Source organism: Girardinichthys multiradiatus, chromosome 19 (assembly GCF_021462225.1).
Source record: "Girardinichthys multiradiatus isolate DD_20200921_A chromosome 19, DD_fGirMul_XY1, whole genome shotgun sequence".
Classification (NCBI taxonomy): Eukaryota; Metazoa; Chordata; class Actinopteri; order Cyprinodontiformes; family Goodeidae; genus Girardinichthys; species Girardinichthys multiradiatus.
Window position 1 is genome coordinate 9,180,249 of NC_061811.1, and position 12,339 is coordinate 9,192,587.

The 12,339-nt window shown below is 39.4% G+C and overlaps 1 protein-coding gene across 3 annotated transcripts; it reads right to left on the reverse strand.

Moving 5' to 3' along the window:
* Positions 1-1,363: 1,363 nt before the first annotated feature.
* On the reverse strand, positions 1,364-12,299 carry LOC124855249 (ataxin-3-like). Of its 3 annotated transcripts, XM_047344962.1 has the most exons (14): positions 12,206-12,299; positions 10,341-10,505; positions 10,225-10,269; positions 10,041-10,126; positions 9,890-9,956; positions 9,725-9,812; positions 9,508-9,637; positions 9,257-9,408; positions 8,214-8,355; positions 8,071-8,135; positions 3,128-3,754; positions 2,762-3,035; positions 2,386-2,533; positions 1,364-2,302 (listed from the first exon to the last, which is right to left on the reverse strand). In XM_047344962.1, exons 1-14 carry the CDS (start codon positions 12,248-12,250, stop codon positions 2,111-2,113), a joined length of 2,226 nt encoding a protein of 741 aa, XP_047200918.1. In that variant the 5' UTR covers positions 12,251-12,299; the 3' UTR covers positions 1,364-2,110. The 3 variants fall into 3 exon arrangements, with proteins under 3 accessions (XP_047200918.1, XP_047200920.1, XP_047200919.1); XM_047344964.1 differs by lacking the exons at positions 1,364-2,302; positions 2,386-2,533; positions 2,762-3,035 and adding an exon at positions 3,892-3,928 and having other exon boundaries at positions 3,613-3,754; XM_047344963.1 differs by lacking the exons at positions 1,364-2,302; positions 2,386-2,533; positions 2,762-3,035; positions 3,128-3,754 and adding an exon at positions 4,237-7,097.
* Positions 12,300-12,339: the final 40 nt, after the last annotated feature.

The window sequence follows — 12,339 nt, forward strand, 5'->3', positions numbered from 1 at the left end:
AGCATTGTTTTGCTGTTATGATCGGCTGCAAACATGATTCATAACTCAACGTCAACATCTGGCAGTGTTCATTAGAAATTGTAGCCCAGACCAATAGTTAATATGCATGAGGTTTTTATTTCCTTTAAAGAAAAAATATGCTTGAGTTTCCATAATGCAGCTGCCTTTTGCAAATCTAGACAGGTGACTATGATGGCCAGTAGTAGCTTCCAGGACTTCCCCTGAGGCCAAGCCTTGGCGGATTTTGTGATATGCTTGGAATCATTGTCTAGTTCGAAGGTCAATGATAATGATGCCCAAGCATCTGCTTTCTCACATGTGGCATGACATCTTTCATCCAGACCACACATGTTGCAAGCTTTCCAGGGCCAGAGAAAGCAAACCAACCCCAAAGCACCACTGAGCCACCACCATGCTTCACTTAATAAAACAACAGATTTAAAGATCTGGTATTCCTTGCGTGCAAAATGAAAAATAAAAAAATCAAACACTTGACTTCAAGTTTGTGTGTGAACGTTGCAACAGTATTTCTGCTGTGATAAACTGTTTCTGAGACCACAACATTCACAGTTTCAGTCCAACCTCAGTTCGTAACTTGGTGTGTCCTCATGAATTGTCCTTTTTGACTATGTTTTTGTGATGTGTTGTCTTCATGCGTCAGAATAAATGGAGGGGTTGGATTATATTTACTAACGGGCTGTGTAGAAGATCTAAAAGTAAAATATCTTTACAAAGAAGGATAAAAAAAGATGGCAAAATGCTTAATGAAACATTTCTCACTTTGAAGTCAACATCAAATCTTCACAAGTGTCTAATTCATGACAGATCATACAGTTAATTAAATCACAAATGCAAACCAGCAGCCCAATGTACACTATTATAAAGGGTTTCTTGTGAAGTTATCTGCATTAATAAACACCTGAATAAAGCATACATTTCTAAAATCTATTGAGAAAGTTTTAAAGTTTGAGATAAAGTTCTTTTTTGAATAGTCCTCATGCACCACTTGAAATTCAAGGTATAATACACCCAATGATGCATGATGTCCAATTTAGTGGACAGATGATTTTTGTCAATTTCCTCCCATTTGTGACAGTTATTTTGATCTTTAGTTGTTACTTGATGTTATATATTTTTTTTCCAGCCAGGTTCTGATTCTACAGAGGACTGGCAAGATATTCTGGAGGTGCTCTGTAGTTCTTATTGACAGCAAGACATGGGGGTTTGGGGACATTTTGCACTTACACAGGATGGCCGGGAGGTGGCAGTGTATTGAGTGTCATAAAGTGGCTTTTTGAACCAGTGTAACACCACCCGCACATGCTGCAGGATTAGGGCCATAATTATTCAAATCCCTGGCAGATTAAGATTCAAAACTATTTTTATTCAACCAAGAAGTTTGTTTCTCACTGGAGCAAAGACAGCAATCTGTCAAAAGATAATATAAAATAACTACTGATCAATGTTTTTCCACTCTTATTTTCACATTTTATCCATGGTGATGAAATCTTTGAAGTTGGAGGGACTCCAGGGCCACAACAAAATACAAATATTACTTCTAGTCAGAAGAAACATGGTGTTCCAATTAAATTACTTTAAACCTAAATCAGCGAGGTCTAAATAATTTTGGGCTCAACTATATACAAAGAAAATAGCTTTTAGAGGCTGCCGTGACACCTCTAAAATTCAAAGGTTATCTAATCCAATATGCCCTTTGTCAATAGAAAGTTTACGTTTAATAGGAATCTTAATAGCTGATTAAAAACCTTTGTCAGTAACTGTTATGAAGCTTACTGTATGCTGCTGTAAGGTGTGGTCAGGTAACCCAGAGCCGGACAATACGATTTAAGTTGAAAAGGTTATATTTAACTTGCTTAAACGGTCAAGTAAGTAGATATTTAATGAAGGTATTTTCGTGTTTCAAGTAGGTCTTAAATTGAAATCACAATGGCTTTAAAAAGACTTAACTTACTGAATCTTGCAGAAACCATGTAAACACAACAAAGCAAAAGAAGAGTGGGATAAATGTTGGTTTAAAGAAAATGCATCACAATAGAACAGGCAATATGCACAGGCTACTACAGAGCTTAAACAGATACATGTGTAATAACTAGTTGCTGGAGGGGTTAATAACTCTCCCCATGAACAAGAGGCAGTTTGTGTCCTCATGGTATATGAAGAAGAAGAAAGGTCTGTTGATGGTGAACATCCTGGGCAGAGAGTAGGGAATGATGCCGGTTGTGGTTGCAGCAGCTGCAGTTGTTCCCGTCTCGTCTACCTCCATCACAGCTTTGTGCCGCACCTGGGGTTTGACAGTAGGGATAACAGTGTTCAGGTGGGAACATGCATGGATGTGGTTAGAACATGGAGAACTTTCAAACTAACCTCAGACACTCTGAGGCCCGCTTCCTTGCTGAGCCCTGTAAGGTTTGCTGAACTCCCGAAGAGGCTGACCATGCCCATGTCTGGCAGAAGATTGTGCAGGGAATACTCTTGCTCCATCTTGAACTTTGGCATGCTGACTTCCAGTCTTCTGCAAACAGAACATGGAACAATGTCTGTTAAACTTTTAAATCCATGCTGGAAAGTTTATTGACAATCTTGTATCTGGTTTATGTTCAAAAGCACCACTCTGGACAAACAGAAAAAGCTACACAACGTGAAAATGGCTAATTTATAACGTATGATGGACAAGCAAGAACTGGACAAAGCACAGAGAGAAAAGCAGTCCTGTCAGTTTTTAGTCACAGTAGGAACTTGCGTTTTGCGCAGCTCTTTGACCCAGCTCAGGAACTTCTCAGCAGTGATCTCATCATCAATCACAGTGTAGTCAATGCCCTTGTTGGGCAGCAGGATAAGCATGGAAACACCTTCCTGGTATGGCAGTTTCAGCACTCTGGCTCCAAGGGGAACATCTTCCATAGTATAGAACTTGTCCTCCTTAAACATCATGGGCACTTGAATTATATTGTAGTTGTCAATGTAAAAAGGGCCATTTCTGGTCAAATTGGAGTTAAAAGGCATCAGCCAGGTTCCTGTATTGGGGACAACATGGTTAGCTTGGATGTAAATATTCTGGGAACAAAGTTTGACTCACAAACAGGTCAATAAGCTGGATTCAATTTACCTTGGAAGAAAATACTGTTGATCAGCAGGAGCAAAGTCGTTTCATCAAGGGTGGAGAGCATTTTTGTAATTTTATCCTTGGTCTTCTGCCTGATGTATTCATTTATGTATCTGACACTCCCTTTTATGTCTGCAAAGTCTACGGTTTTAATGTCGGCATGGAAAAACGTCCTCATTTTGTCCTCAAACGCCTTCTCGACCTCAAACTGCTGACGGATAAACAGGGCCATGCTTTGGTCCACTTTCAGAGAGCCGTTTTGCGCAATGTTCTCCTGAAGGAGCTGAAAAAGTCTTGGGATGAGTTCTGGCTGGTCGGCCATCTCCAGCTGCTGCAAGTTCAGTCCCCTCAGGATCTCCTGGTGTGTGCCACCACCAGAAGCCATCAGCAGAACGGCGAAACTGGTGGAAATGCTCAGAGGCGAGAAAAAGACGTTATTGTCGTGGTAGTTGGATATTTTTCTGTAAAGGTCCATGGCAAAATCCATGTTCTTGTAGGAAAGATCAGAGATGGTCATGTTTGGAAGTGCTGCTTGATGGACAGGAGCCAGGAAGCACATGTAGGTTAGAACGAAAATAAACGGCATTTCCAGTTTGTGTGTTCCCATAATTATAGTCCAGAATTTAGAACCTGAAATATAAAAATGTTACTTTGTTAAGAGTGCTCACTTGAAGAGTAAGATTTAAATCATCTACATTTGTCCCAACAAAAAAACTGTAATTTGGGGCTGAAATATTCTCCTAAGCTTAACTAACCGCCATACGTACCTTTCAGCTTGAGCCAGATGAGTTCTGTAAACTTCTTCTGTTATTTGGGGAAACAAAGTACAAGTGTGCACTGCTGGTTACATATTAACCACATGCAACAAAGTTAGGGGTAGACCTCCGCTTTCACCAGCACTGTCCCCGTTACACATAAATCTCTGCACTTTGCTCTTATTTACACCTGATATTGGGTACTGGGTTTACATTGGGGTGCATCAAAGATAATGGCTGCAGATTTAGATCCACTTATTTGCTATTTTCTCTTGGTAAAAATAGGGAATCATCATCTGCAGCTGCCATCACAAGACCCAACAATTAAGTAAAATAAAACACGCAGCAAATATTAGAATGAGTTAATATCACTTTAATCCTGCAACACTGAACATTATATTAAATGAAAGAATGTGTATCGCAAAATGAAACAAACAAAGCCGGTTACTGTAAGAAAGAAGTGATTGAAAACAATGCAATGATAAAACATTGGATACTCTCACATAAGTGCATTTAAAAAGAAAAAATACAGCCAGTCCCAGCAAGCAACAGTGAAAACGTCACATCTTGCAGGAAGTCATGAAACACAGCAAGTCCTTTCCTTTTCATGACTTCCACCAGCTTTCAGTATAACCCCCCCACCCTGGTTCCAGTAAACCTGACTCAAACTGTTTTAATGCGCTGGTGTGGTCCGTCCAACAAAAGAGAACCTGATAACGGCCCTTAGAGTTTTGGATCCAATAAGCTGCAACATTTGTGTTTGCTTTCTCTCTTTTGCTTTTCAGTTCAACAGATTATGTATCTTAATAACTATTTTCTATTATTTCTGAAGATCGTCAATCAGCAAATGACTTGCAAGAACCGTCTGCAACCACAATGCAAACCCATGTATCATGTAAGGTGGATAAAAGCAGATATTTACACACACTGTAAACATTAAATCTGTCTTTTCCTGTTTCGGGTCAGCTAGGAATACCAATGTTATTTCTATTACGGTACTTCTTTTAGACGTTTACATACACTAAGATTACAAAGCCAATTTGGAAAAGCCCAGATGATGATGTCATTGCTTTTAAGCCTCTGGTAGGTTCATTCACAACATCTAAGGTTTACAGAAAGCAAATACCGGGGATGTCGTTTAAGGCAAGATCTTAAACACACTGCCTCCTTGTGTGACATCATGGGACAAAACATTTAAAGAAATCGATCAAGATATTATGTGGGTTTTGTGGACCTCCATAAGTCTGGTTAATCCTTGGCTATGATTTCCAGAGGCCTGAAAGAGCCATTTACTGGGTCAAACAATCAACAATTATCAGGCATTAACAGCACTGGAATGTCAAGCCACCATACCGTTCAGCAGTAGATTTGTGTCCAAGAGAATAATTAGGTGTTAAATGTCTGAATCAACCCGAGAACTAACGCAGCAGACCGTGTGAAGAGGCTGATTAGACGAGGCTGTTATTATCCACAGTAAACATAGTCCTGTATCAACAGGGGCTGAAAGGTCACTCGGTGTGGAAGACGTCATTACATCAACAGCAACATAAAAAGCCAGATTTCAGTTTGTCCTGTGGTTTGATGAAACTAAAGTTTTGGTCATAACAGCCAGTTTGACATTTGGAGGAAAAAGGGAAAGCTTGTAAGCCTGCGGATATAATCCTAACTGTGGGGGGAGGGGTGGGAGCATCATGCTGTGAGGATGTTTTTTCTGCAGGAGGGACGGGTTTTCACAAAATGAAATAAAGAAAGCACAATACGGAGAAATGTTGAAGCAACAAGATATCAGCAAAGACCTTAAAGCTGAGGCACAAATAGGGCTTCTGAATAGAGAATAACCGTAAACATACCACCAAACTAGTGGCTTATGGTCCACATAGTCTACGTTTTAGAGCAGCCCTCACAAATTCCGGATCTCAGTACCATAGAAAATCTGTGGGTAAAGCTGAAAAGGTGTGTGAGCAGTGAGGCCCATAAACCCGCACCAGTTCTGTCAGGAGGAATGGGTCAAAATTCCAGCAAACTATTGTGAGAAGCTTGTAGAAGGAAACCTGAAATGTTTGACCTGAATCATAAAGTTTAAAGGGAAATTCTACCAAAATCCCTTATTATTCCAATATGTACATATAATCCCAACCAAGGTTTTGTCTGGTTTTATGTCAGACAGTCAGTTAAATGTCTATTCTTACAGTGTATGTAAACATCTGGTTTCTACTTTACATTATTCAGCCAAATTAAAGTAATTAAACAAGTATTTTAGGGGCAGTAAAATTACATATTTCCATTATCTACAGTTAACATACTAAACTGGCTTTCCTTCTTAGTTCACTAAGTGCTTTTTGAGAGATTTTAACTGAATGTCAAGATTTAAATGACAGTAGAAAAACCTGTACTTACTCTCTGTCCACAGTGGACCCTTGTACTGTATTCATTTAATGTCAACTTGTACATTTAAAGAAAGGAATAAAGTGACGACATCAACATGTATTCTGAAAGCAGTTGGAGTAAAATGATCACTGAGATCAGGAACAAACCATCCACAGACATTAATGTTTCAGACCAAAAGACACTTTGGTGCAGCGTGAAATTGTTGGATTATTTCAAACTATAAAGGAGTTGTGATGATGGATTAGGCCTCCTGATCATTTCTTTGTTCCACAAACCCAAACCTAACAGCAGGAGGGGTTGTCCTATAAAGCTTTTATCTGTATCCAAAACCTTGGTCTCTTATGGCTTTCATAGAATGCCTAGCTCCGTTTTTTACCTCCAACTCAAGCCCATTCCATGTTTTTTTGTCTTTCCAGGTCTCCCTAAAAAACAAAAGAACTGGAATAAAAAAAAACAAAAAAACTGTATTCAATAGAAAAGAAGGCGCCATGGTAAAAAAGGCAATTGCAATCTTGGATTTACTGCATCATGAGTCCTCTTGAGCCTAGTGGTGACCCCTTTCCCCCACTTTCCAAGTGCTTCACCGAGTCACATCAAAGTGCTGCCGCTTCGTTGTCACTCTTCTCTTCTCTCTGGTCGGTCAGTGAACTAACACAGGAAACCAAGTCCTTACGTCCTTATATTTGCATATGCAAAAGGTTAGAGGAGGGATAAAGCTGCCCCAGTCAGGGGTTTCTGATCCAGGCTGCTGGTTAACAACACAAACTTTTCACGATTTCACTGGCTGGACTCTTGCTGTTGGTATTCCTCTGAGGCGTTGTTTGCTGATCCTAGTTAAAGTGGTCAGCTCAGGTTAATATTTAAGGACACATGTTGAATTAAAATACTTTTATAATACATTCAAAATCTTAGAATTGGGGAAAAAACTGCAAGTGTTCATATTTAATACATTTAAGCTCAAAAGAGCTGTTCATCAGCTGATTAACACCTGAAGAAAGTGGTGTCTAAACTTTCTGCTAAATGCACCAAATTATCAAGTTAAAAGTTCTCCACAAAAATTCGATTATTTTACTTTTCTATTAAAAAAAGAAAAAAACTTGTATTGTAATTTTTTTTGAACCTGCTCAATAATAAACTAAAGCAAGTCTGATTTTTGTAGAAAATTGATCTGTAAATTACATTAAAAGTGTCTATCGTATCGGCCTTATCAAAGGGATGTTTAATAAAGTTTTAATAAAATTCTATTCATGTTCAGCAACAAAGCAGGATTTGGGTGATTCTTTTCACCAACACATGCTGTGTTTTGCCAAGTTTAATTATTCCGCTATTATTTACTGCTTTTGAGTAAAATATGTGTGGTAATATTAATCATGAAATTTTATAAAAGACAAAATAAGAGAAAAATTTGTCAACTGTCCAGCTATAGTGGGGGGTTGAGTACCGCACAAGTTTTAATCTTTAACGAGAAAAAAACATATTTTGCATGTTCTCCTAAACTAAATCCCATTGAAAACACTTTGTCCTTCGCCACATGGAGCAACGTTCCCACCAGCCTACCAGAAACACTCGCATCAAGCAGAGCAAAACACACGTTTTAGGTAATCCACAAGAACAGCTGGATCGCTCAGTACTCAGTCCTTTTTAGACACTTTCCCTTCTGTTTTTATGCTTTTTGACAGCAATGGTGTTAAACCTTTGATCATCTGATGAACAGGCCTGTTTGAGTTTAATTTAAGTTTTGAATAGATTTAACAATCTACTTGTTTTGTCTTTGTTCTTATCATGTAAAGTGGGTCTGCTCACCTGACCCAGCGGTTGGAGGTACATCTGGCTGTTGGGGAAGGTTTGGCTGAGCTTGTGGGTGCTGCCTACAAACAGGGATCAGAGAGGATTTAGTCCAAAATGTGTTCCTGTTCTCCTAGGAGATGAATAACGTTTTATCCTACCGATCAAAGTAGGCTTGTCTCCTCTTCCTCAGCTCCTCAGCTGTAAGTGTCTCACTCTGGCCTCCTTTTTGTTCATCACCAGCGATACGTGATTTCACATCGAACACCTCACACTCTGAAGACCTTTCGCTCCTCACCGTTCCTGCAAAAACCAAAACATTTTGGAATCACCCAGGGCTTTACAGATTTCCAACAAGTGTTTAGTTGCCATAATTGAGCTAAATTCTTCACTTTTTTCACTGTAGCATTACTGTGCAAAAGTTTTCGGCAGGTGTGAAGAGAGAGAAATTCTGGTGTTAGTTCTCCAAAATGGAATAACCTACCAACTGGGTGCCTTCAAGCACTGTGTGCAAGTAAAAGAACAGAAGGCAAAGTTTGGTCCAGGTTTCCTCTTCATTTCACTTTGAAACATAAAATACAAAAGGTCCCTCTGAATAAATGGCAGCCAGGATTACAGCATGTGGTTTTTAAATGTGAAACACAAAGGAACAACGCAAAGGAAGAAAGGAAGGAAGGAAGCAGGAAGGAAAGAGTGACATGAGGAAGAAATCAAGGACAGAAAATGGTGGTGGGAAACAAGCCAGGAATAAAGATGGAGAGGAAGATGGAAGGAAGGAAGGACGGACACAAGGAAAATAAGAAGAAAGGACACGAGAAAGGTAAGAAGGAAGGACATAAGTATAAAAAAAAGGGAGAAGGAAGAATGGAGAAATAGGGCACCACATTCAGACAACAGGATGAGAAAGGATGTTCGGGAAATACAAACATTTTTCCGTACTTTTCCAGAATCTGGAAAAATACGGACGTCAAGTTGCAGACTTTTTCAGACTCCATTCTGTGCAGAATTCGAGGTAATGATACTAAACATTGATTTGCTTCGGATTCCTCTTTCATTCACTGCATTTTCTTTATTGACAGAAAAAGAAAGTGGTAACACTTTCCTTTTATTACACCTGCCTAAAACCTTGACATAATCCTGCATATTGTACGTAAAGGGCAAAATGTGCCTGAAATCCGATAAATGACTCCAATAAACCTGTTACCTTGCATGCTGAGCTGTATGGCTCTACGGACATCAGCCTCTTCATCTTCCACATCCATGTCCTGTCTGCTGAGAGCCAGAGCTCTCTTTAATTCTTCGTCGTCATCCTCCACACTGAACCCCACATCTGCCTGGCTCTGAGAACCTGATGTCCTGCTTGCAGTAAACATCTTAGTTAGCTGCCACATGCGAGTCAGCAGTTTATTTGGATCCACTCGGGACATCTGTATTCCACAAACTGAACACACATACCCCATACTGGTCTGGGCCTCGTCCTCTCCAATGAGTCTGGGCCGCTGCTGCTGATGGACCCTCATGATCCCAAGAATCTGCTCTGCCTCACACTCTGGGAGATTTCCTCGGATTACAAATATGGAATAACCTGCACAAATACACTTTTTTTATGCATCTTATTTGAACTCCGATATCTAAACACAGGGAATGTGAATAGCATTTCTTTTTGAAATACCTTCCTGTTGCAGCTGTGCGAGGAAAAGGGCTAAATACGTGTCTGATATCAACTCAGGTCCGGTCAGCAGTGAATTCAGGTTGAACCACTGCAATGAAAACAGCGTTTCTGGTGAAGCCAACTGCTTAAACCGGGTTCACGAAGAACTAAAAGGTGCCCTCATACCTGCTGCCCAAGTTTGCGTATAGTAAACCAGTGCTCCTTATAGTTGCAAATGAAGGCTTTCTCATTTCTGAAACATAAAAGAAGACATCAGTTTACACTGAAATGTAAATTTTAACCTCTTCACAATTCAGTCTTTGTGATAAAACCTCACATTGGGTTTATCATCAGCCTCTGGTACTCTGGACTGTTAAAGAGGATTAGCTCCAAGCCCCACACCCGTAGAGCGTTGCTAATAACCTAAGGCAACAAGTAGACAAATGAGAGTGAGAACAACTTGTAGATGGTCCAAACTTTAGATTTATTGGCAATAAGGAGGGCAGGATGTAAACACATACCTGTATTGAAAAGAATCCACTGTCATCCATGTTCCCTGAGGGTTGCTTTAAAGACAAAAAATAACATATTAAACAAGCTTAATAAGCCTTTAAATTACAGTTTGTCTTCTACTTACCTGTAAGAAGGTCCTGTACTCCTCACTGGCCATGCCCCCCTCAGCCATCCTCATCCTCTCCTCTTCATCCAGCTGATGAGCAATGGAGGACAGATCCACGGGGGTGAAGTACTCCCCCTGCAGGAGGTTGTTGAGGCAATGCTGGGCACACAGGGAGCCCTCTTGCTGCAAACAAAGGATTGTGGATTTTAAAGCAAAATATTGATCAATCCAACATCTGTCAGCAAGGATAAAACTGCTTAAAACACCACATGAGAAGTTTTATTACAGATCAGGTAGAGCTGGACACACTGGGACAGGCACTTATATTGTTTATTGTTATTGTGGGAAAAAATATTGGAACAAGAATGGTCATTTCATTCTGATAATATTAGAATTTAATCGATTATGTTTGCAAACCCAAAACGCTGCGAGTATGACTGAGACTGTCGATTGAAATTAGGTTGTTATTTGGCAGCATCTCTTAGTGGTAATGGTGTACCGATTGTTGCCTATTGGATAACAGGTCAGTTTTATTTTCTCAGCAGTATTTGTTTGCATGCAATGACAGATTTATAAACAAAATGAATTTCACACATTTGTTTATATTTTTCTATCATCAATTTGACATTACCAGAATAAATACTATAAAAACTAACTCCATAACACGCATCCCAACTGGAGACACCACGGCTCTCTTGCTGCTCTCTTAAATAACGATCGATCCACAGCTTCAATGTATATTCACAACAGGGGGCTCTTTTCAGCGATAAAACTACTCAAATGCATCACATCTCTGGATTTTATTACGGTTGTTTAGGCAGTGCTGGACACAGCATGAGTTCTCTCGCTACAAACAGAGGATTAATGAATTTAAACTGTAATGAGGTTTTTGAACCTTAATAATGCTATTTTCTTAACTTCAGAGTATAAACATGTATAACTTGATCCTTTTGCTAAATATTGCAATGGTATTAATTATGATTAACCCACATTTTCAGGTTTTCCTCCTTTCTTTTCTTTAACTCAATATCCTTCTTTGTAAGGTTTAGTCTCACTGACTATACATTAGTGATTTTATTATAGTTCGGGCAGTGCTAAACACACAATGAACATTTCAATTTTAATCCTTTGTATTTATGATTTTTAAACCTCAGGGATGATCAATCCTCAACTTGAGAGTATAAATGATCAAACTCAACCAATCAGTCAGAGTTCACTTTTCATACAGCCGAGTTTAACGCAAAGTTAATAATAGAAAGACATGCATTAAACCACCAGAGAAAGGCATTTTAAAATGATCAAAAACATCAGGAAGACCACACAAGCAATAATAATTATATTGATAATAAACCGATGAAAAATTAAAAGAGAGAAAAATCTATTAATCATAATGGATGAGAAACTGTTGCATTTTAATCATGGAAATTATACTAACAGCAGTCTGCCTTCAGTAGATATTATTACATTTGTTTAAAGCCAAGTAATTGCTAATTTAAACCACAATAAAGATCGATTATCAGCCCCACAGTGTAATTATAAACAGCAGGCAGCCTTCAGTGATCAAACTGCCCAAAAGCATCAAATTAGTGGTTCTAGTCCACAGCGATAGCACGTCACGTTATTAAAGCAACTTTTTTTTACTAATAAAATCAAAATGTCCCGGCTCAGATCATCAGCTTAAAGCTGTTAAAACAATCTGAAAACAAACTTTTCAACCTGTCTGGTTAGCTGGTGAGCTAGCAGCTAGCATTAAGAGCAAACAACAACTACACAGCTGAGCCAAGCGGCGGCAGCTTCAGGCTGCTAAACGGACACCGACGCTCACAGGACGGATCGCAGTGAACATTTACAGATAAACGGGTCTGGGTAAATGTTTTACCTACTTTCTCATGAAATATGGAATCCATATTGAGCTTTCTGTGAAACATTCAACTCTGACCCCCAGCTCTTCCGCATTCATCAGCTCACTGACAGGAGACAATATTTATTGGCGCCCCCTGGTGGTTAGCTCGCCTCG